The following is a 25329-nucleotide window of genomic DNA, read 5'->3' as shown; positions in this document are numbered from 1 at the left end:
GCTGTTGTCAGTGTGTATTCCCCACAGGTTGGATGTCAGTAGAAAAAGAAATTCCCATGACCTATTAGGTGAAGTTAAAAAGGGCTATGAAGAGATTTAGGGTAAGTATGGTCTTAAGAAGAGAAGGACAAATAGTGGATTTTATGAACAGGACTGAAATAGCTGTGGTTGACATCTACTTCAGGAAGGAGGAGGAATATAAGATGATGAATAAAAGTGGAGGAAGTTGTACACATGTGGACAGAAGTTGCAATCTGAAAAGAGACAGGAGACAGTGAGGTGGTGTCGGAGGAGAATGCAGGTAGGCAGCATCATTGGGTAGTCTGTAGGAGGACTTTGGAACTCAAGAAGATGGAAGGTGGAGGGGAGGATTAAATGGTGGAAGGTAAAGTAGGGATGGATGTTACCCAGAAATCAGAGTAACAGAGTTTCCTTGCAGTCATTTGGACGAGTTTCTTCTTGTTATTCCACTACAGTTCTCAATTTTTCTTCAGGAAAAAGTTCCTCTTGGCCATGAGCACTCTGTGTTGAGCTGTTTTCTGGCTTGTTGACCTGTGCGTACACCGTATCCTGCTGCTCACCTCTGTCCCGCACTGAGTCAGAGGGCACTTCGTATCCCAGCGTAGAGAAATTGATCTCTCCATAATGGATGTTTTCTTCCTCTCCTTCTGTTTTACTTGCTGGCTCTTCATCAACCCGATGTTCAGTTATTTGAATCTGTTGAAATAAAACAGCAGAAGGTTCTATGATTCTGTGAGTTGGGTCTATTCTTATTCATGTTTTTAGACATTTTACATTAACCTTCCTTTTTTCCTTGTTTCAAAAATGGCATTAAAATTTGTTTAACAACAGAAAACCCCTTAGATGTTGGTTTTTCAAATTCAAAGGGTATAACAAAAAATGGCAAGATAACATAATCCACACCATCATATGACAACTAGGGGAGCATGGCACCACTAAATGTCACAGAGATGACTCTACGACCCAAAATATATGCAGTTTCCCCTTTGAGTAAATTGTCCAAACATTTCATCTGGTAATCTCACTAGCTATCAGAAAACAACATGCCATTCTGGAGATGGCAGATATGGATCAGTCCATTTAGGAATAAGGCGTGTGACAAGTGAAGCATTGTAAACACATTCCAGATATACTAATGCCCCGCCGTAAGCGAGGTCTGGGACAACTGAGTGAAGTGGCTGCCATAACTCTACAACCCTAGCACTGAAGTAACACCCAACAGGCAGCTGGTTCCATTCAGACATAAATGTTTGTTATGTGTTGCTGTAGAGAAACACATAATGTGGCAGCTTTCTTAAGATAATAATGAGTGGTTGCAACTGGATGAATGCAGTCATTCTGCACTGTGAAAAAGGAAAACTCTGGTATTCACATACAGGTTTTTTCCATGCAAAATGGTGTTGGCATTTAAAATTAAATGGCTTTATTTTAGATCTTTGGTGATAATGGGACAATTCTGACCCTGAGAGCAACAGCTATGTATAGAATGTGAAGACAACAAAAGTGTTAAATAGTTAGACTGCTCTGATAGAAGTATTACAATAAATACTTATCTGAAGAGTCAGGTAACACTACAGGTAGTGTTGTATTTCAGTTTTCTTACCTGAGTCTGTTGTTGAGTTTGATGCTTTGACTTCAACCACCTGGAAGACGTTAGAGACAGTTGTATTAACTATATTCTGTTTTAATTTAAATATATATTTGAGCAAAGTCAAGTGTGATGGAAAAAACAGTCTTTATTATAAGGTAAAAATAAAATTAACTAACTGACTCGTGTGTTTTGCTTAGATAGACGATACTTACCAAGTAAAGACAATCAAACAGAGTAAGATTAAGAGTACAATGATTCCAATGATTCCTCCTATACGTGGACACTGGGATGAAACATGACCTACAGAAAACAGCAAGTAAAAAACAAATAAAGCATGATTTAATGTTGACTCATTGATCCAGGCTGTTCTTGTTCACAACCTGAAGTTAGATGAAAGAAAAAGAAAAAAAGGAAAATTTTGGAGAATATCTAACACATTTATGACTTTAGCCTTTACCTCCAACAGTCACGTTAATCTCTGCTGATGTCTGATTACCCAGATCATTAGTGGCCACACAGTAATAAACTCCTCCATCTGTTACATTGAAGCTGTAAATCTCTCCTTCAAATACTTTCACAGCTCCATCTCTGCTCTTCTTGAACCAGGTGAAGCTGCTGACTGGAGGTTTGGCTCTGCTGGAGCAGGTCAGGTTCACCCAGCTGCCTGCTGACACCAAACCTGATGGACTGATGGATGCTGAGGTGTCTTTAGGAGCATCTGGAGAGAAAAACATAAATCATGTTGTCCGATGGGATTCAGTTCAACAACAAACTCTGATTGTCTTACATGAAACACTGAGAGTCTCTTCTGTCTCTGCTGTCTTGGTGTCGTTTCCTTGGTTCACAGGATATCTGGCAGAGCAGCTGATCTTCTTTCCTTCATGTGTGTCTGACAGAGTGATGGTCTGCTGGATTTTAGTTGTAAAGCTTCCATCTGTGTTTTCCTCTATTTCGTTGTGAGAGTCTTGTTGGAGATTCCAGGTGAGTTGAGGAGGGGAGTGTGGACAGGGAGTGAGAGCTGAGCAGGTTATAGTGACAGACTCCTTCTCCTTCAGATCACCTCGGATTGTAATATTGGGCCTCCAAGGAGAATCTGTGGTTTCACATTAAACACAGTTTGTACACTGATAATACCGTCAAGAAAAGGATAGAAAAACGTGACAACATTGAATAAAAACAATACAAGATGTGACAATTACTGACTACTCCCAGACTACTCCTCAAACAGCAGCACATTATTCCATGATTTAAAGACCCAGCTGAGAAACAAAGTCATTGACATATTATAGGCTGAAAGGATTACAAAAGCATTTCTAAGGCTTTGTGATGCCGCATGAACCACAGTGAGAACCATTATCCACAAAATGGAGAAAATCTGGAACAGTGGTGAAGTTTCTTGCCAACCTTCCAAAATTACTCAAGAGTGTATTTATGATTCATCCAGGAGTTCACAAAAGACCCCAGAACATCATCCAAAGAACTGCAGGCCTCCCTTTTCTCAGTTAGGGTCAGAGTTCATGATTCAAAAATAAGAATACGCAACTGGGCAATAAATGGTCTCCATGGGAAAGTTTAAGGAGAAAATAAATAGAGCTAACAGAACACAAAGGCACAACTTACATCTGCCAAAAATACTCTTTCGAGTAACAAGATGAAACTTGAAATTTCCTGTTACAATGGGCATAAAACTAACAAAGCATTTCATCAAGAGAACATTATACCAACAATCAAACATTGTGGTGGTTGTGTGACAGTCTGAGGCTGCTTCAGGATGATTTTCCCTAATTGATGGAACCATGAACTCTGATCTCTACCAGAAAATTCTGAAGAAAAATCTCCAGCCAATTGTTTGTGCCCTGAAGCTCACTTGGGTTATGCAGCAGGACAAAGGTCCAAAACGCACCAGCAAGAAAAAAAAAAGAACAAACAAACTCAGGCTTACATCCCCCTAAAAATGTAATGCTTTGGTCTTGCTTTGAAAATTTTGGAAAATGTGGTTGTGATGTGTTTTTAAAGAAAGTGCCATTTTTCATACAGGGTCAGATAGGTCTGCCTAAACCCTGGATGTCCCCAAATACATAAAATGACCATTAAAAAGTGAATGTTTAAATTTACTTAGGTTATATTTGTTTAATCGTGAACTTTATTTCATTTCAAACATGCAGAAGTGACAAATATGCAAAAACTGTTTAAGTTTTTAATCACTAACAGAAAGGATTTCTCCTTTTGCGTCCCCTCTAAGTGCAGGGAATGTTGGGAAAGAGATGTAAAGATAGATTTGTGTCAGGAAGTTAGTTTGTGTTGATGCAGCAGTAGCTTGTGAAGGAGTCACTACTTATTCATTTGAATGATTTCTTCTCTTTGATTTTTAATTTTCAGTTTTCTTGCAGTTTTGCTGAAGTTGTGTTCATTTTTAAGGGCTTTGCACAAGCTGATTAACCCTCCTGCCATCCTTTAAAAAACTCACACCCATCACCCTAGGGACCATTCTCAGCCACGCCATAAAAAGACCATATATCCATATTTTATTCCACTTTAAATTAGCCAACCTTGTAAAACTACTTCTCCCTGAAATATTCATGTAAAGTTTTAATTATATTTTCGTTGTTTTAACCCTTCAAATCCCAGTGTTATTACATGAGCGCCCTGTGTTATAAGCCCCAAAAACCAAAAAACGAAACTAAATATTTCCACAAAAAACCAGTTGAAGTAATATGTGATTGTCATTATAAGTAGGCCTTTAGATGGACCAAAGATTGGCACCAACATACATTTTGACCTGCCATTATTTTTTTTGCATTTTTTTTGCAATTTAAAAATTAAAACTTCAAGGCCCTGAGTCTTCATTGACATCCAAGAAAAGAAGAAAAAATAAAATCATATGATGATAATTTGGGGTTGAAAAATAGCGTTTATAATGGAAGTCAATGGGCAGAAAATGGTCCCCAGGGTGATGGGTGTGGGGATTTCTGCTGCTCAGCCATTTTAGGCTGATTTAAGGAATTCACACTGGAATATTAACATTGACAGGTAAAAACTATCCTGTGGCAAGTTTGGTTATATTCCACTGAACACAGTGGAAATGGCAGCCATTTAACACATAGCAGTGGCACAAAAAGGTCCCAAGAAGGCAGGAAGGTTAAGGTCTTCTGAACAACTGGTATTGACCTCAAGGAGGTTTGAGTAATATGTGGTAAATATATCTGTTGACAGTGTGCAGTACAGATTTTTAAAACCTATATTTACTGCAGAGCACTGTTAAATACTTTTTAAAGGTATTTTTGAATGAATCCCAATTTTACTGTTCACAATAAAGAATACAAAATATAATATTATTATAATATTATTATAATATTCTGCATTCCAGTTCACTTTACAGTTGTGGGCAAATAAACAGAGTGATATCAGCCTCTTTATTTGACCATAATGCTTTTTGATGTTTAAACTGCTAATGATTGGACTTTATATTCTTAATAAGAATGAAATTAAACTCTCTTACCTTTAATTGTTATTTTAAGAGGATCACAAGAAGCTGTTGCTCGGAACGGCCAGTTCATAATTCTGAAGTAGTATGTGTTTTCATAATTTGTGGTTAAATTGGAAAACAGAGTGGTGCAGCTTTTCTCCTTCAGGTTTCCTGTAATATTCATTGGATAGATGTTAACTGTCCCACTGCTGTTGAAAATCACATTTTCTGGATGTGCAAAAATATCAGAATTATTTTTAATCCACACTCCAAACACAGGTCTTGTGCTGTCAAACTTTACTGGTCCAGCATCACTAAAGTTACATGGGATTTGTAAACAAGATCCACTCAGAGCTTCCATCTCTGTTGGTGCAGTGATGAACAGGTTTGTAGAATCAGGACAAGCAGCCAAAGAGTCTGGGAATCCAGAGAGCAAAATTAAAATGTGCAAATCTAAATGAAGAGAAAATTCATATTTACAAAACTGACTTTAAGTGTCGTGGGTTTGCTTTTTTCTCCTGTTCTGTCCACACCTTCGGTACAAAATGTTTCACTTAACTTACAAATATAAAGTGGGTGACTTTGTAAAGTTTCTCTATCTGCACTGATCTGTCAGACTGTAAATGACTGTAATGAGACGGCTCACTTGGAATAAAGAGGAGACTCAGTAACATGATGCCTGTCATGATGTTCACAGACTGGACACAAAACAAATCACCTGTATAAAGAGAATACATAATTACACAAATAAAATATCAAACTAGAAATTATCTTTCATAAGGTGTTTGGGTTTTTTGTAACATGCACAATTGCTCAAATTTTAAAACAAATGTCTTACCTAATGATCAGACTGCTACAGACGAGAGACGACAAAGTAAAAGTCAATGTGTCATTTCAGCAGAAACAGAGCGAGTGAAACACTTCTCTGTGTAGATGTTGTAATGTCAAAGCAAACTGTTAGTTTTCTGTTTTTCTTTATTCAGTCAATCTGCTTTTTATGTTCCCATCATGCACTCTGCTGACACTTCAGACACTGCCACTCCCACCTGCCTGCCTCCACATTCACCTGTGCTGACCCTTCACTCACACACTAACCTGTTCCTCATTCCTTCATTATGTCCCTTGTACTCAGAGTCGCTCATTTCAGTTGTCTTCTTACTTTGTTTTATCCGATCACTTTTTTCTGTCCTACAATCTGATCTTCATTATTTGTGACTATTGGCTGCTTTGACTTTTTGACCTTGCATTTTTCCCTTAAATAAAGACTTTTAAAATATTATATCTCACTCCTGAGACATGCTGTTGGCTCACAATCATTCTGTAACATAAATTTATTTTTATAATAATTGTTTTTGGAGCCAAACGTGTTATCACACAGTATCACGGCCTGTGTTACCCCAGACAAGCACTGCTTATTTCAAACTACTATAGTCTGCACATTCAAAGCAGTGGTGGGAAATTTTTCATGTGTGTTTCCAACACTCATTGAAATAATAGCTCAGGTTCCAATTTAATCATTTGAGCCCCCAAACCCCCTTTTTGATATGTTTCTTCTCAGTTTGCTGGCTGGATTTACACAGTGCTTTTCTTGTCTTACTGAACATTCTGATCACTTTTAACAACATGTCACACTTTTTGTATACATCCATAGCCTACAGAGTTTCACCCAATGGTAGCTGGACATTTATTTCAAGATTTCAAGCTCCCATATGAATAACAAATCCCATAAGAAGATACAAAACATGTTGGCAGGAACATAAAGACTCAAATTTAAAAAGCTGAAGTATGTGGAGAGTACATTTTGCAGAACTATTTCTGTTTTTGTGAAAAAAAAAGAGTTCCTCCTTCAACTTCTGCTTCTTGTTATAACCACAAGAACTCACCTGAAAACAGTTATTACAGGTGAAGTTAAGACAAAAACTGAACTTAAAAAGTGGCAGGATGTTGTTTGTGTAATTTCACTAAACTGTAAAAGAGACACATTTATAGGTTTCATATTTCTTGTTAATGTTATGCTACTTCACTACAGTTCTCGTATTTTCTTCACCTCAGTGTAGAGTTCTTCGTAGCCTTCACTCGTGTTTACATATCCTTCTCTCCTCTTGGGTCATAGAAAAAACCACTCCAGATTAATGGAGAAACCCATTTATATGGCAGCTTTTGGCTGACATGTAAATCTATTTATCAACCAATAAATGACTGATTAAATAAAAGCAGAAACATTTAAACACATTGGGGAAGTTTGTTATCAGTCAAAGTTTCTGCCACCTGTGTGAGTACAGGCACACAAATTTCTGTGACAAACCTTTGCAATTTCCTTTCTTCCACACATGATGTCATCTAAATATGATCTCTAGTGATTTAGTCAGCCTTTTATGCCCATATATGAACACACGAATCAAACTCAGAGCTCTCTGACGAGAAGAAAACCACTGAAGTGTAAATTTCATACCATATCAGTCATCAGATACATCATATACTAACCAGTTACATCTTTATTAAAGTCTAAACAACATTAAAGTCTAATGTCCAAACAGGGTTTAAAGCAGTTTTTCTAACTAACATTAACATAGTAATACCTGCAGCAGGAGCAGGGTTTGTTTTCTTTAGAGAAAGGATCACTCCCAAATAGAGACAACTGGAAATATGTGGAGGCAATATAAAATGCCAGGGGTGTGTGATGCTTTGTATTAATAAAGACATTTACTTCATAAATAAAACTAAAAACCTAAAAATTACAGAAGTGCAGGAAAAAGTTTCTCTCACAATTTCCTATATAGGGTTAGACCCCTGTTAAATCTTCAGATACTTCAGATTCACAGCTCCATCTCTGCTCTTCTGTAGTACAAAGTCTGGTCATCTGTTCATGACCTCAAGCTGAAGCACACAGGTTTTGCAGCAGGGCAATTATCAAAAATAAACCATCAAGTCTGCCTCTGAATGTCTTAAAAGAAACGAAATAAAGAGCTTTTTAAGGCCTTGTCTAAGACTAAACTCAATGACGCTGAGATGGTGTGGCATGACCTTAAACAGACAGTTCATGCTCAAAAACCCTCCAATGTGACTGAATTGGAACAATTCTGCAAAGATGAGTGGGCCAAAATTCCTCCAAAGCTTCATAAAAGACAACTGCTAAAAAGACATTGCTAGTTAGCACAAATGCTTGATTGCAGTTGTCGCTGCTAAGGGTGGCCCAACCAGCTAATATATTTAGGAAGATTTTCACACAGGTACACAGCAAATCCAGCATGTCCAAATTAACACTGTCGGATTTGATTTCAACACTATTAAAGTGTCTATATGGGTCCACACCAGAGAGTGTTAATTTAACTCTTTTTGGAGAGTTGGTACGTTAACTCTGATTTAGTGTTAAACACCAAATCTGTCTGGAGTTGATAATTTAACACTTGGTGTTAAGAGTTTAGATATTAACTCTCAAAGAGTATTTTAGTTTAACTACGTAAGAGTTATCTTCTAATTCATTCTAAAAAGCGGGAATTTTACTGTTCTGAACTTCTAGAAATTTCTTTTGGAAATAAACATTTACTAAAAAGATGCAATGGTTTTTGAAAAACATTTATTCTGAACTGTGCACCACAATTTCAAAACATTTTCTGAAAGATGTAACAGTATACATGTTCTCACTTTCATTAGAATTTTGTTTATCAAAAGGTCTGACATGGTAAATGCAAATAACAGCATCTCATCACTTATTTCTTCAATACAATATGCATGTCCTTCATTCATCCCTTTGTGGAACTTCAACGCACTTCTGCTCTCCCCCATATTCCATCTTCACAAGCATATCCTGTGCGGAGATCGAATAAAAATTAGTTGACACTAATTAATGGCACAAATAATCCAGTAATCAATTGCAGCACAGTAAAAGGAAAAAAAAGGAATCCTCTTTGAGCCATTACTTGTGTAAAGTATTTTCCCAAAAGACAAGGACACAGGCAACAGGTAATACTGAACTAAATGTAAAACCTTTTTCATTTTTACCTAAACCGTGTGCACAAAACTCTGGAGGGATCTAAATGCTAACGTAGAACCCAGTCAGGACGTCTGCTACTGCTGTTTGCTCGTTTTGTTTTGTTTTTTTATGGGCGATCGTTTTCAGGCTTCAAGTAGCACCATTATACCAACATTTCACATTCTAGACATTGTTTTAGGTGTATTTGACCAAAAGTTTGACTGAAAATTCACATGCAAGCTTTTTTTCAAGGCTGTGGTATTTGCCCGCAAACAATACCTTTCAGCTATGGAACGCCAGGACTGCCATAATGAATTAATTAAATACACCATTAAATAATTAATTAAATGTGGCAATAATTAATTAAAATTGGAATTAATTAATTAAATAAATAGTTATGACACATGTAATTAATTAATTATTGACACATTTAATTAATTATTTATGTATTTCACATTTTAATTAATTATTGACACATTTAATTAATTAATTATTGACATATTTAATTAATTATTTATGTATTTCACATTTTAATTAATTATTGACACATTTCATTAATTATTGACACATTTAATTAATTATATAATGATATATTTATTTATTTCATTTTGGCAGTCCTGACGCTTGGCTCTCATCATGAAATAATTTTATCTGTCAGCCTCACCCATCAAACTCAGGGGGCGGGGTTAACGCTGATCGAGTCAAAACCATTGCTTTGGCCTGGTGGCCATTGTTTCTAGCACACAACAACCGGCATGTGGAAGCTAACAGAACTGAGCTTTGAAAAACCCTGTTTGTGTGTTACCAAATACCGTTTTAATATTTTTTTAGCCGAGAATGTAGTGGTTTAATCTTCATGTGTCTGGTCGGTTTGTCAAGATACAGCCTCTTTGCAAAAGTGTTTCGATGATTTCGGAGATGTCTGCCCAGTCTCACGGCAAAGCGTGGGATAGACCCGCTCGCCTCGCAAGCAATCCCACCGACAAAGCGCAGGCCCCGGTACACAGCTGTAGTAACCCCCGCTGACTTCTTTTACTGAGGTTATATTTATCGATGTTTTATTTCCTGATGTTCTTATGTGTCCTACGTGTTTCAGTCGCCAATTCTGAATTATAACTAACATTAAAAACATGTTTAAGGAGGAGAGAGAGCAAATAAATCTGTTTAACATCTGATCTTTGGGTTTTTGTTCAGTAATCAGCATGACCTGTGTATAAACACATAAAAGAGATAACGTTGGTGTTTCCGTCATGTAGTAACTGCTGGCTTTAACTGTACAAAGGTTGTTCGACACTATGAAACACATACAGACTTCATGATGTTCGGCTAATATTTTTATTGTGAATATTAATCATGCTGACCTCGCTCTGTACACCACGCAGCGAGGTCAGCATATCCACGATATCCTCAGCTCCATGAGTTAACACAAAGTTTCCCAGCTGACTATCTAACTGCCAACTATTCCAGAGACGTGAAAATATACAGCATAAAGAAAAGTGTAAGAGACTCAGCAGCAGATTAGAATAACAGTTATACATTTAATAAATCACCAAATGAATCCAAGAAACGAGCAAACCTGTTCCGACAATTTGAATTTGTATTCCCTCAGCTGCAGACTCGCTGCTGTTTAAATGTTTGAAAAGGAAGATTAGATATAAAAAACGTCAAACATAGACTCAGTCTGCCTTCACATTTGATATGAGGCCAGCACGTATAGTGGCCTCAGCAGGCTATTACTGAAATACACGTGCTATATCATAAACTATGATATAAACAGGGAGGTCCTATTAACATGTTTAGTTTTAAAGGACACCTTCCTGCCTTTAGTCTCATTCATGAGCAGTATTCGTTTTCTTCTAACATCCAGAAGTCTGCACCATGTGTTTCATAGTTTGTAACAAGCCTTTGACAGGTAAACATAACATGACCGAAAAAGCAAAAAAAAAAAAAAAAAAAAAGAGAGAGAGTGTTGACATAAGAAGAGAAAATTCTCTCAATTATGGAGACAGACAAATGGTTCATTTATGTTTGATGTGTGTTTATTCCTCCCTAAATATCGTCGGTGAAGTTTGCCATGCACGTCAGATTTTCCTGCGCATTTTTATACCTCTGCCAACAGATAGAGAAAAAAAATCACATTCTAACAGACAGCTGGTGCTTAGAATACAGTTGAATAACTATTAAAAAACAGATGATATTTAGATGATAGTTCAGTCTAACACATGTGCCAGTGAACCATTAAACGTCTGTGAAACTATGCAGTTATGAAACGTAACTTTAACCTCAGCCAAACCGATTTGCTCAGTTGTAAATAAAACAGCGAAGTAAACGTGACCCGACAGACAGAACCTGAGTGAATGAAGTCCAGCGTTTAACCACTGAGAGCTAAAATTCAGCTGAGGTTTCAAAGCTGTGTGCCGGTGATTGGACATCAGCCGCTGATAAAGCTGTTCGCCTATAAAGTGCTCTGTAAGGAAACGAGCTCCAGCAGCTCTGCGCTCGGGGAAAACACTATATTTACTTATCTTGTGCAGAAAAATGCGCTGACATTGCGTTATATCGAGCACCGGCTGCCCAGTTAAACTGTGACTATCACCAGGTAACTAGGCGTGTTTCTTGAATTAGCAGCAGGTGTTAAACAGCTGACAGATGAGGAGGAGGATGCATGCAGGTAAACTGAGGGTCTGTTGAGCTGATCGCTGGTTTCGTGAGAAAAATGTCAGCTCGTTCTTTATGTTACAGAAGCACAGAGACACAAGACCAGGCGGAAAGAGACGATCGTTCGGTGAAAATGAGAATCTGCGAATGCAACATGTGGAACACGGAGAGTGGAATATGTAAACAAACCGGTTAACGTACCCCCTCGGTGCACTCTGCATGCTAACTGTTAGCAGAGCTAGTGAAATCTCTGAAAACATCTGAGCACTTTTGCAAACATGTTCTATGTTGACAACCTGACCAGACATACGGCGCGACATTCGCGGCTAAAACACTGTTAAAAGTGTAGCTGGTGACAGAAAAACGGGGTATTTTAAAACTACACCACCACCATTGCTGCCTGTGATTTGATTATCGCCCAGTAGCCCTAACATCTGTAGTGATGAAGTGTTTTGAGAGGCTCATGAAACCCTTCATCAGTTCCCTCCTTCCTCCCGACTTCGACTCACTGCAGTTTGCATACCGGACAAACAGATCTACCGGAGATGCTGTAGCACAGGTCCTGCATACCACACTGAGCCATCTAGATGAGGGATGTGGGAACTATGTGAGAATGCTGTTTATAGATTACAGCTCAGCATTCAACACCATAGTTCCCCACACCCTCTCGGGTAAGCTCCAAGATCTGGGATTCAGTACATCTTTGTGCAGGTGGATTTATAGCTTCCTGACCACGAGACCACAGTCAGTGAGAATAGGGGATGTGTACTCCCATACACTCTCATTGAACATAGGGGCCCCCCAGGGATGTGTACTGAGCCCCCTTCTCTACTCCCTCTACACCGCGGACTGCACGGCCAGACACCCCACTAATTCCATTGTGAAGTTTGCTGACGACACAGTGGTGGTGGGACTCATCTCTGGGAACGACGAGACGGCCTACCAGAGTGAGGTGGATGGACTAGCAAAGTGGTGTGTGGCAAATCACCTCTCCATGAACATCAGTAAAACAAAGGAGATGGTGATTGACTTCAGAAAACAGAGAGGTGAGAAAACTCACACCCCAATTCAGATCTATGGAACCCCTGTGGAGAGAGTCTCCAACTTCAAATACCTCGGTGTCCACATCAACGAGGACCTCACTTGGAGTACACACACGGACTTCCTCATTAGTAAAGGCAGACAGCGCCTCTATCACCTGAGGCGTCTAAAGAGGTTTAAGATCTCCAAGAATATACAGAGGAGATTCTACACTGGTGTCATTGAGAGCATCCTGTGCAACAACATCATGGTGTGGTACGGGAACTGCACAGTACAGCAACAGAAAGCCCTGCAGAGGGTTGTGCGCACAGCTGAACGCACTATGGGAACATCTCTACCAGCACTGCAGGACATCTATGCTGAAAGGTGCAGATCCAGGGCCATCAGGATCATTAGGGATTCTAGCCATCCCGCCCACAAACTGTTCAGGCCACTGAGGTCAGGGAAGCGCCTCTGTAGCCTGAAAACAAGAACAGAAAGGTTCAGGAGGAGTTTTTACCCACAAACTGTGAGACTCCTCAACCAAAACACAAACCGGACAACATGATGGACAATCTCACACACAGTACATAATTTGCACTTTATCTTTCTTCTCTGAACCTTATCCGTACCTTATTATATACATCTGTACTATGTAAATATGTATATTTTTATAGTCTTCTCATTCAACTCATTACAGTGCAATATCTTGCACGTCATGGATATATATTTATAAGCACAAACATATGGACTTTTACATTGTTTTTTTATATATTTTTTTACTTTTAACTTTTGTTTCTTTTCCTTTTTTTCTTAGCTTATGTAAAATCCTTTTTAGCATGTTTGCACAGTCGGGGGGAGTACTTTTTTAGCCAGAAAAAACATTTCACTGTATGTTGTACCAGCTATAACTACATGTGACAAATAAATAAAGAATTGAATTGAATTGAATTGAATTGATCTGCATTCTGGGATAACTGGCTGCCCCAAGTCTACACAAGCAATCGATTTTCTAGGATCGACCTGTTTTGACTTACTTTGCACGGCAACCAATCAAATGTTAGAGAAGCTGCATGGGCAGCGTTAACCCCGCCCCCTGAGTTTGATGGGTGAGGCTGACAGATAAAATTATTTCATGACGAGAGCCAGGCGTCAGGACTGCCAAAATGAAATAAATAAATATATCATTAAATAATTAATTAAATGTGTCAATAATTAATTAAATGTGTCAATAATTAATTAAATGTGTCAATAATTAATTAATTACATGTGTCATAACTATTTATTTAATTAATTAATTCCAATTTTAATTAATTATTGCCACATTTAATTAATTATTTAATGGTGTATTTAATTAATTCATTATGGCAGTCCTGGCGTTCCATATTCAGCTAGCTAAAACAGAATATTATGCTATCAGCGAGCAACACGGCTAATGCCTTTCACACAGCTTTGTCTCAACTCCAAAGAGCCACAGAAGTAAAAGCTCATAATAATAATTGAAACAATCTTTGAAAAAATGACTTACCAAGCATGGCAAACAACTCGAATATGTAGAGCAAAATGTTCTGAAACGGCTTCACTTCAGCTTCGATTAGAGCCGTGCTGAGGGCGGAGTCTGTGAATTTACTCTGTTGGTGTCATAGCCCCTCTAGGAGTTCAGAGTTAAGAGGTCAAGAGTTAATGTTTCCATTTTAACACCTCCAGATTTGACAGAGAAACACTCATTTTTAACACTCGATTTTAACTACTATCATTTTACACCTCAGAGTTACATTAAAAGAATGTGACTCTGCTTAGAGTAAAATTAACTCTACTTTTGCAAGGAGACTATTAACACCAAAAAATTTAACACTTTTGAATTTGCTGTGTAGGTTTGAAATTCTTTTTTCCCCTTAATAATAAAAACCTTCATTTAGAAACTGCATTTTGTGTTTACTTGTGTTATCTCTGTCTAATATTTACATTTGTTTAGTGATCTGAAACATTTAAGTGCGACAAACATACAAAAAATTGGATATGAGGAAGGAGGGAAACACTTTTTCACAGCGTTTTATACACCGCTCAAAAACATTAAAGGAAGATTGAAAACATATCAGAGGTTAATGGGGGGAAATATCAAACTGATATGGGTTAGTTATGTGCAATACAAAGCAAAATTCAAGGTGGTATCAACGATAGTGATCTGATTCTGATATTTTGTACATACATTTAATGTGTTATTACTGTATTTTAAATTATAGCTCCATAATTATTAGAGGACATCAGACTACTTGTTCTTATTGTTTAATTATGAAGAATTATAATATAGATATAAAGAACCTGAAGCTTTCTGTTAATTGGTATCATTATATCTTGTTATTTAAAATGTATATACTTGCCTGGACATTTAAAAAAAAAATCAACATTCACACTTTCCCTCATTCACAGCAGTGCTGTGCCACACTCCAAATTTTGGTAAATTTTGATCCAATACCAAGTAAATACAGGGCCAGTATTTAGGCAGCTAATTGAGGGAGAGTAGTGTGCCATTGCTTAGGAGATGAATTCTCAATTTGCAAATTCTGAACACAGTTTAATCACCACTATATCACAATTGTTATTTTCTACAATAATTAGCTAACACAACAAAACACACCTTTCAGGTTTTAATGTGTTTTGAAACTGGGTTTTTTTCTGTCTCTATAGCACACAAAAAGGTTCCGCATTTTTCATAGTGCATGCTTGAGGTTTATTTTTTGCAAAGAAATAATTAACACAGTTCAGCAGGCTACATACTGACCTTGAAGGATAGAAGCAAAGTATCGATCCAGTGGTGCTAGTAGCAATCCAATACCAATACTAGTGTTGGTATCGATAATATTGATATTTGGATCGATCCACTCACCTCTAATATCGGGCAAGTACTGTGTTAGAGACAAAGGAAGCCACATTGTTTGATGGAAGTTAACATTTCCAGCCTACACAGGGATTAATTCAAAGAAGCCCCACAAATCAAAATAGAAAAAATGATGCAGCAGGATATTTTTGCTCAAACTTCATTGCAGCCACTCAAAATGGTACTCAGTAGTTTGTATATCATCCGTATGCTTGTTCTCATGCCTGGCAATTTGGGGTATGGTCTTAATGAGACAGTGGATGGTGTCCTGGATCCCAGATCTGGACCAGGTCATTACTGAGCTCCTACATAGTCTGGTTATGTCAGATGGACTGATACATAATGTTGCAGAGGTCTTCCCTTGGATTTAGATCAGGTGAGCGTGGGGGCAAGTAATTGCCTACATATCTTTGCCACATGGCATTCTCGTGCACCAGGAGAAACCGATGACCCGCTGCACCAGTGTAGAGTCTGACAATGAGTCCACGGAATTCTTCCCGATACGTAATGGAAGTCAGGTTACTGTTGCCTGGCCTGTTTAATCTGTAGCTCTGTAGCTCAGTTGTCACCAAGTAAATGTAAAGTTTCACTGGCACAGACCTGCAACAGAAACGTTTCAAGAAGCACACGTGTCAATTAAAAGTATGGCAATATTAAGCTCATGCAGACCCCACTTTTTAAACAAAAGGACTGATAACAAAACAGCAGCAGTGATGATGTTGTAATCATTTAATGTGGACCTGAAGTCTGTCGGCCAACACAGCGAGCTCGTGTTAATTGAAAGAAAACATTTTTTAAGTGTACGAAAGAAAACACAGCGCTGTTTATGAAAGTACTGTTAAACCTTTTACTTGGACAAAGCTAGCGAGAGTCCTTCATCAAACCATTTGATCAACAAATGTGAAGAAAAGCAAACTTTGTAGCTGCTCCATCCAGAGCTCTTCAAACTGAAAACTCTGCAGTAAAGCTACAGATGTTACATTAAAATATGAAGATGAACTGTTAATCTTATTATTAACTGTAGTTTACTTTGAAGTCTGAACTTTCAACACAAGCTGAAATAGAGACTCAGCGTGGTTGCAGCTTGTTGCTACGTCAGCTTAATTGCATGTCGGTCATGTGATTTGGAGACGCGGCACACAGAGTGTTAATAACACTCACCTTCATTCCGCTTTTAAAGTGTTAATGCTATCTTATCTTAATAAACAACACTTTCAAATGCAAAACTAGAGTGGCACTAGGAGTGGCAAGAGATCATTTCACCATGCCAGCTCTCTAGATCCGCACCTGTGCCGGTCCAGTGTGTGAGGCCAGCCAGGGAAAAGTCTACCTCTGCACCAGTACCCACCTTGCAGGTGGGAGCGACTGGTGCTCAGCAGGTGCCTGCACCCGTTCCTGCTCCCTGGAGGAAAGCAGCCAAGCAGGAGAGGTCGGGGGGCGCAAGGGAGCTCACAGTGCTCCTCCGGCTCGCCGAGCTCCTCCGGCAATAGCTCGCTGAGCTCCTCCAGCATTAGCCCGCTGAGCTCCTCCGGCTCACAGTGCTCCTCCGGCTCCCCGAGCTCCTCCGGCATTAGCTCGCTGAGCTCCTCCGGCTCACAGTGCTCCTCCGGCTCGCCGAGCTCCTCCGGCAATAGCTCGCTGAGCTCCTCCAGCATTAGCTCGCTGAGTTCCTCCGGCTCACAGTGCTCCTCCGGCTCGCCGAGCTCCTCCGGCAATAGCTCACTGAGCTCCTCCAGCATTAGCTCGCTGAGTTCCTCCGGCTCACAGTGCCCCTCCGGCTCGCCGAGCTCCTCCGGCATTAGCTCACTGAGCTCCTCCAGCATTAGCTCGCTGAGCACCTCCGGCTCACAGTGCTCCTCCGGCACGCTGAGCTCCTCCGGCTCGCTGAGCACCTCCGGCTCACAGTGCTCCTCCGGCACGCTGAACTCCTCCGGCTCGCTGAGCTGCTCCGGCTCGCTGAGTTCCACAGCTGGCGACGCGGGCTCCTCCCGCTCGCTGAGTTCCTCCGGCTCACAGTGCTGCTCCGGCTCGCCGAGCTCCTCCGGCAATAGCTCGCTGAGCTCCTCCAGCATTAGCTCGCTGAGTTCCTCCGGCTCACAGTGCCCCTCCGGCTCGCCGAGCTCCTCCGGCATTAGCTCGCTGAGCACCTCCGGCTCACAGTGCTCCTCCGGCACGCTGAGCTCCTCTGGCTCGCTGAGCTGCTCCGGCTCGCTGAGTTCCACAGCTGGCGACGCGGGCTCCTCCCGCTCGCTGAGCTCCTGCTCGGGCATGCTGAGCTCCCGCTCGCCGAGCTGCTGCCGCTGGACAAAGTCTGGGGTTTCCCGAGCTTGCACTACCCCCCGGGCTTCATGCAGGGTGCGAAGGAAGGCGGAAACTTCCTTAAGCTGGCCGAGGTAGGGACTTCCCTCCAGGATTGCCTCGATGGCATTTAACCCCACCACTCTTGCCCTTGCGTTGGTGGTGTGAGTTACCCAGTCCATCAGGCGTTGGACGCGTGTGAGGTCGCCCCCTCCGGACAGGGCTGCTGGAGTGGGTAGTGGAATGGAGGCTGCCGCTGGTGGAGAAGATGGCTGAGGGGTGACTGCATGCGGATGAGATGACGACGGTGTTACAGCTGCAGATGGTGAAGCAGCGGGTGGTGTAGATGGTGAACGGGATGAAACGGTAGGCGGTGAGGTAGATGTCGCGGGGAATGATTCAGCAGGTGACGGCCGAATTACTAGCTGGGCGATTGGCTGTGGTACGGCGACCAGCTGGGCCGCTGGCTGCGCTTTGGCTACCGGCTGGGCAGCTGGCCGTATAAACATAGCCCCAGAGTAAACGGTAGAGGTGAGTGACGAAGAATTGTCCATATGACTCACCACAGCCGGCTGTTGGAAAGTTTTAGAGTCTGACTGCGGTGAGGCACGCCGGCGGCGCAAGCGTCGCTTCTGTAACGATGCCGGGGCCAGCGTATCAGGCTGAGGTTCCACCAGCCGGCCGGACAGGAGAGCAGCTGTGTGATTTTGAGCTGCCGGTCCTTGGTCTGCTGACTCAGCAGGTGCCGCAGAGGTGAGTGGAGATGTGGTGAGGTGCAGAGGGCGTGTGAAACGTTTCCCCCGCAATGGAGGGTCCAACAAGCGAGCTGCAAGCGACGGCGGGGAGGCTATCAGCCTATGAAAAAAGAAATAGGCAGCAAGGGCTCCCAGGGAGGTTGCCATATCCTCCTTGCCCGGACAGCCCAAACCAAACAGCTCAAAACAGGAACTTTCCCTCAGCGTGGTTATAATCGAAATTAGTCTCTTAATGTCCAAAAAGCTCACAGATGAGGTGATTGATGATAAGAAGGAATCAAAAAATACGACCTGTAAGTGTCTCTGATGTGGATCTGCCGCCTGGATAATGCTCCGACAGTATTTCCAGAGCTGGGCGAGCAATTCCTCCTGTGAGACGGTCCTTGAGTCCGCTGGGCCCATAATGGCAGGATCGTTCTGTCACGGTCTGGGGGGCAGACCGTGGGGGATGTTGGAGAAAGGACCCAAACGCTGGACTTAATGAAATGAACAGTGGGTTTATTTACAGTGAGGTAAATGTACACCACACATTGAATCTCCAAAAGTGCTCCCTCGACTCCCGTGACGTGTCTTCTCCCAAGTGCTGGTATCCCGTGCTCTCTGCCCCTGTGCCTTCACACACCCCGTGTGTCTTGCAGTCCTGTGTTCCACTCTCCTGAGGAAAAATCACAGACACAGCCATTATGGCACCAACTCCAGCAGGCATACACTGACCAGCACTACAAACACTGACATGGAGTCTAACTCCTGGAGTATCCTGGTAGCTTGCTGACGGCTGACAGCATCCGTCCCAAATCACAGTCATACCTGGAGCAGGCAGGGTGAATCTAAAGGGGGGCATGGGGTGTACTAGACCATATTTATTTCAAGGCTTTTAGAATATCGTCTGCCTGTCTTGCCTCATATTCCTGGAATTCATGTTGTCTCAAGTCTCGGTTTTTCTCAGGTTCAGGTGTCTCACAGTGGAAATTTATGTTTGTTTTATGGTTTGTATTGTTTTGATCTTAGTGTGTATTGGTGCGTACAGTACTGATTTTGTTTGCATGGTTTTACCCTGATATTTATATTCCATGTTTCAGTGTTTCAGTGTTTCAGTGATGTTAATCCACTGTGGACTGGGCGGACAATAGCAGGCGCCTGTTGAACTGTGGGCGGACCTGTTGCCTGATCTTGGGGTGCGACGGGTCATTTGCAGATGGACCGGCCACCGTAACACAGCAACCCAGTCCATTCCTGCAAGAGGGGTGACAGTGGGAGATGACGCGTGTAATCGACAGCAGGGCAGAGGTGCACCTATGCTTGCATAGGTATGTGAGAATCGCTTTCCCCACTTTTGTGCACCCAGTGCAGCTTTGTCAGGGGAGGGTCGCAGCGGCCATGCCGACTACGTAGCTGGCCAATGTCTGTCTGTTTCAAGGCGGTACTACGAGGGAGGCTCCGTTTACAGTAATCAAGCTCAAATTGTGGAGTGCAGCTGGGCTGGGCTGCAACGCGCCCTTCAGGCAGAGACAGGGCCGAGATACAAGGTTCCTCCGTGGATTTCTGGCTTGCGTGGTCTCTATTTAAGAAGAGGAATTCCTTCCCTGGTTTTAAATAAAAGGAACATTCACCCGAGCGTGGCTGGACAGTGGTATCAGGGGGTTGGGGGGGATTGTTAGTTTATGTGAAACATTGTATTGTATTATTTCTTGAATAGTGCGTATTTATTGCTGTCGGCAGGCGTTTTAGCATGCAGAGAACGTTTTTATTGTATATGAATCTTTTAAAATTGTGTTTGTTAAGTCCATTTTTTCTTCCTTCTCTGGAATAAATGGCCTGTTTAAGACCTGTTTAGTCTCTGTGCCCTGCGCTCTTATTCACTTGCTCCCCTCCTCCTTGCATACGAAAGAACTTTCTGGTGGGAAATTTAGACCTACCAGCTTTTGTGGCTACACATGCCATGTCTAGCTTCAGCTTCACTAGTTCAGGTTATAGTTTATTTGTCGCCATTGCCTTTTTGTTTCTACATTTTTTAAACAGCCAGAATAAAAGGCTCGCTTTTTATTAAACTTCATTACTCTCCGTCTTCTTTTCTGCTTTTGGGTCCGCTCCTCAAACACACCGGCCACCCAGGTCATAACAAATACATTATCTAAACTTAGCAGGTAGCTAGCATCCAACACAAATAACTTGACAAAATGTCTTTTTTATTTTATTGGTCAGAGTTCTGGCCTCAATATAAGAGTGGCTACTTAGCATTGATATGTAAAACAGTTTTGAAACTGGGTTTTTGGAGACCTGTGATGTAAATTTTTCTGTCTCTAAAGCACGCAAAAATGCCCCCCCACCCCCACCCCCAACGACCCATGTGAAAATAATAAGCAATAGCTTTAAATTACAAAAAAGTGTTTAGTAGCCCTGTATTTCGCATTGTTCAAATTTACATTAAGAGAATCTGCGATGAATGTTTCAATAAATCTGTTTCAACAAATAAGTGTTATTTTCTTTTCCTTTCTCCAGTCAACAGATTCAGTGTAAATGTGTTGGTATAACTTTAATGTGGTAATATGCTTTTGTTTGTATGATTTGGCACCCTCTTGTGGCCACAGTTGGCACTTGGGAAGTTGTTATGCCCAGCTAGTTTGCTCCAAGTGCTCAGTGGAGGTGAAACCTTTGCCCACGCATGCCTGTAAGTTTCCATTACATACTATAACCATAACTATCTGATTTGTGATGCATGTGTAATGTGAGTATACTGAGTTACTATTTCAGCTGTGTGGTCATTACTCATTTGTAAAGCTACTTGTGTGCTAGCGACTGTATATTAGCATGTGCTTGTTAACTTGCTATGATCAATAATGCTAGTTAACTGAAGGTGATGTTTATGTTTAATTTAGGCAACCTTAAGATTTATGTTTTTGCTGGTTGTCATGAAAACTAAGTTTCAGTTAGTACATTATGTATGTTCAGTGAATGAGAAGGTAATTATCTGTTTTGTGTTTATTTAGTTTTACAAAAAGAAAAGAGAAAGGAGAGTAATGAAAATGGATAAAGGATACCATGTATAAGAAGCCTCAGTAACATGGCCTGTAAACTGGAGATGCAGATCGAAGTAAAGAAGAATCTCAGTTCAAAGCATTCTCTTCTTCTCATTCTGTTCACTGTCTGTCAAACAAGCTAAATCACGCCCACATCTAGTGAGGACAGAACAGTAAATGTGTCTTTCTAAAGAATCTCTATCTGCACTGAACTTTCATACTGTAAATGACTGAAATGCCAACTTGGAATAAAGAGGAGAATGAGTAATATATTTATTAGGAAGTTCGCAGATTGTCTGTCACAAAGCTCATCACTTAAGTCAATCAAAAGATTTAACCTGTTCCTCATTTGTGTAAATAAAGTTTTTATATTTTATAGGAACACAATCATTTATGACAGTTGATTCAACAGAAACTGTATCAGTTATAACGTACATTTATCTAGAACCACCAATGTGACACAACAAACCACTGAATGGGCACATTCATGTATTCATGGAACAAATAATATCTTAAAAAATGAACGCACACATAAAATCAGTACACAGAATCACTGACCACATGATTAAGAAATGTTGTTGTAAAAGCTGATAGAAACTTTGTTTGTTTTATCAGTTCTTCACCAGTGAAGTAAATCAGCCACAAACAGACACTTTATCATTCATGATATCATATCATATACACAGTAACACCACAATAAGTACAGTGTCGTTGTTGTGCAGCAACACCACGCTATGATGTTAGTTAACTTAAACAGTAGGTTTCACAAATATTAACATTACTTTGAATCCTATACAGATGTTTCAGTCAGCATGCAGATGTTCACATGACTGATGTCCAAGATTTTTGTCCTCCTGTTGCACTAGTTTGGACTATGATGCAGCTTGATTCATGTAGATGGTTTCTGTCTCTGGTTTGTTGAACTGTCTTGATCTAAACCAGCTGAAGAAAAAAACAAATTGAAATGAAACTAGTTTTTGGTTCATTTCTGTAATTATGAATAATAAAAATCGACTTAATCGACTTAAATAGAAGTAAAATTAACCCTGTAGCCTGTAAATAGTTATAAATGACTATCATAGAAGCAGCTGGCTCACCACTCAAATAAGACCAGTGTGCTCACAAGCAGTATGATTCCCACAGTCTTCACTACAATGCAGACACCGAACAGTTTTCCTGACTGTTCATCTGCAAGGCAACGAGATTTTAGAGCAACAAAAAGATGAAATAAAAGAAAATTGAACATTTCACATTAAACACAGCCCCCTGAGGGGACGCGACTATGATGCTTTCTATGTGGCTTTGTCCTGTTTTCTTTTCACTCAGATAAATCGAACTTGGAGCTAACCCCAGTCGTCAGTTTGAGACATATTAGTCTTGAGTCTTAATTCTTCAGCTTATTGTAGAGTAGTGTTACTAGAAAACTTAATATTATCACCTTCTGTTATTTTGTGACCATTTTTTTTTATTTGTGCATTTCTTCTTTTCATGATGAAAGTGGCTGTGCTGTGTTTTTTCAGCTAATTTAGGATAAAGTTAATGTTTTTTTATAGGCTTTTTACCGTCCTTATGAATATAAATGTAATATAATAAATATAATAAATAATAAAAAAATTAAAATATGTTTAGAAAATGTCTGTATTTTTCTTGTCTCTTTTTTTAGCACTTTATGTAAGACAATTACTTTCTGACATCAATTTACAGTTTAACGTTGAAATATTGATGCAAAATGCATTTGATTACCACTTGAAGTTATATATGGTGGTGGTCAGAGGGCCTGGTGGCGCCAGTGTTCGGCAGCCTCGCCTCTGTCAGTGCGCCCCAGGGTGGCTGTGGCTGCAATGTAGCTTGCCATCACCAGTGTTTGAATGGGTGGATGACTGGATGTGTAAAGCGCTTTGGGGTCCTTAGGGACTAGTAAAGCGCCATACAAATACAGGCCATTTACCATTAATGTTTGTTTTCGTGGACAAGAAAAAGGAAAATATGTGAATACAACACATCAGTAGCTTCGGCCTTTACCTGTAACAGACACACGAATCTCTGATGATGTCTGATTACCCAGATCATTAGTGGCCACACAGTAATAAACTCCTCCATCTGTTACATTGAAGCTGTAAATCTCTCCTTCAGATACTTTCACAGCTCCATCTCTGCTCTTCTTGAACCAGGTGAAGCTGCTGACTGGAGGTTTGGCTCTGCTGGAGCAGGTCAGGTTCACCCAGCTGCCTGCTGACACCAAACCTGATGGACTGATGGATGCGGAGGTGTTTTTAGGAGCATCTGAGAAAAAGAAAGAAAATGATATCTCATAAATTATGATTAGTTGGCAGGATTTTAAAAAAAAACCTTTGATTGTCTTACATGAAACACTGAGAGTCTCTTCTGTCTCTGCTGTCTTGATGTCATTTCCTTGGTTCACAGGATATCTGGCAGAGCAGCTGATCTTCTTTCCATCATGTGTGTCTGACAGAGTGATTGTTTGCTGGATTTTAGTTGTAAAGCTTCCATCTGTGTTTTCCTCTATTTCGTTAGGAGAGTCTTGTTGGAGATTCCAGGTGAGTTGAGGAGGGGAGTGTGGACAGGGAGTGAGAGCTGAGCAGGTTATAGTGACAGACTCCTTCTCCTTCAGATCACCTGGGATTGCAATATCGGGCCTCCAAGGAGAATCTGTGGTTTAACATGAAACATAGTTTGTACACTGATAATACAGGAAAGACAGAATAAAATAATAATAATAATAATTTTCCATTCAAAAATCATGAAACTGAAAGGACTCAGCATATACTTTTTTAACTCTCAAAGAGCCAAAGAAGAACAAAACTGTTTCTCCAAACATTAACATAATGGTAGTGTTTAACAATAGAAAATAGAGAGAGAAAATATTTGAATAGGTATATTTATGTGACATCTGACCTGTTAATAATACAATTAGACTTTTCATTGGTTAATACTAATATCAAAAGTCTCTCACCTTTAATTGTTATTTGAACAGGTTCACAAAAAGCTGTTGATCTGAACGGCCAGTTCATAATTCTGAAGTAATATGTGTTTGAATAAGTTGTGGTTAAGTTGGAAAACAGAGTGGTGCAGCTTTTCTCCTTCAGGTTTCCTGTAATATTCATTGGATAGATGTTAACTGTCCCACTGCTGTTGAAGATCACGTTTTCTGGATAAAGTTTAAAATGACTTTTAATCCACACTGCAAAGACAGGTTGTGTGCTGTCAAACTTTACTGGTCCAGCATCATTAAAGTTACATGGGATTTGTAAACAAGATCCACTCAGAGCTTCCATCTCTGTTGGTGCAGTGATGAACAGGTTTGTAGAATCAGGACAAGCAGCCAAAGAGTCTGGGAATCCAGAGAGCAAAATTAAAATGTGCAAATCTAAATGAAGAGAAAATTCATATTTACAAATCTGACTTTAAGTGTCATGGGTTTGCTTTTTTCTCCTGTTCTTTCTACACCTTCGGTACAAAATGTTTCACTTAACTTACAAATATAAAATGTGTGACTTTGTAAAGTTTCTCTATCTGCACTGATCTGTCAGACTGTAAATGACTGTAATGAGACGGCTCACTTGGAATAAAGAGGAGACTCAGTAACATGATGCCTGTCATGATGTTCACAGACTGGACTGTCACAAAACTC

The 25329-nt window shown here is 40.3% G+C and overlaps 1 protein-coding gene across 1 annotated transcript; it reads right to left on the bottom strand.

Annotated features, from left to right (window-relative positions):
• LOC309714729 (vascular cell adhesion protein 1-like) lies at positions 1–25329 on the bottom strand. The gene is made up of 9 exons (XM_082547391.1): positions 25259–25329; positions 24652–25029; positions 24042–24347; positions 23700–23960; positions 2400–2705; positions 2070–2330; positions 1825–1912; positions 1625–1664; positions 1–717 (listed from the first exon to the last, which is right to left on the bottom strand). Exons 1-9 carry the CDS (start codon positions 25296–25298, stop codon positions 463–465), a joined length of 1935 nt encoding a protein of 644 aa, XP_082403517.1. The 5' UTR covers positions 25299–25329; the 3' UTR covers positions 1–462.

Source organism: Aulonocara stuartgranti (genome assembly GCF_965226115.1).
Source record: "Aulonocara stuartgranti genome assembly, chromosome: 9".
NCBI lineage: Eukaryota > Metazoa > Chordata > Actinopteri > Cichliformes > Cichlidae > Aulonocara > Aulonocara stuartgranti.
This window is presented reverse-complemented; position numbering and strand designations above follow the sequence as displayed.

Excerpts from the sequence above, each read along its gene's own strand:
- LOC309714729 (XM_082547391.1), bottom strand. The coding sequence starts at position 25,298 with ATGACAGGCATCATGTTACTGAGTCTCCTCTTTATTCCAA. Across the intron at positions 25,030-25,258 it reads GAGTCTCCTCTTTATTCCAA|ACTCTTTGGCTGCTTGTCCT; the intron begins GTGAGCCGTCTC and ends CTGGATTCCCAG. Across the intron at positions 718-1,624 it reads AAACTCAACAACAGACTCAG|ATTCAAATAACTGAACATCG; the intron begins GTAAGAAAACTG and ends TTATTTCAACAG.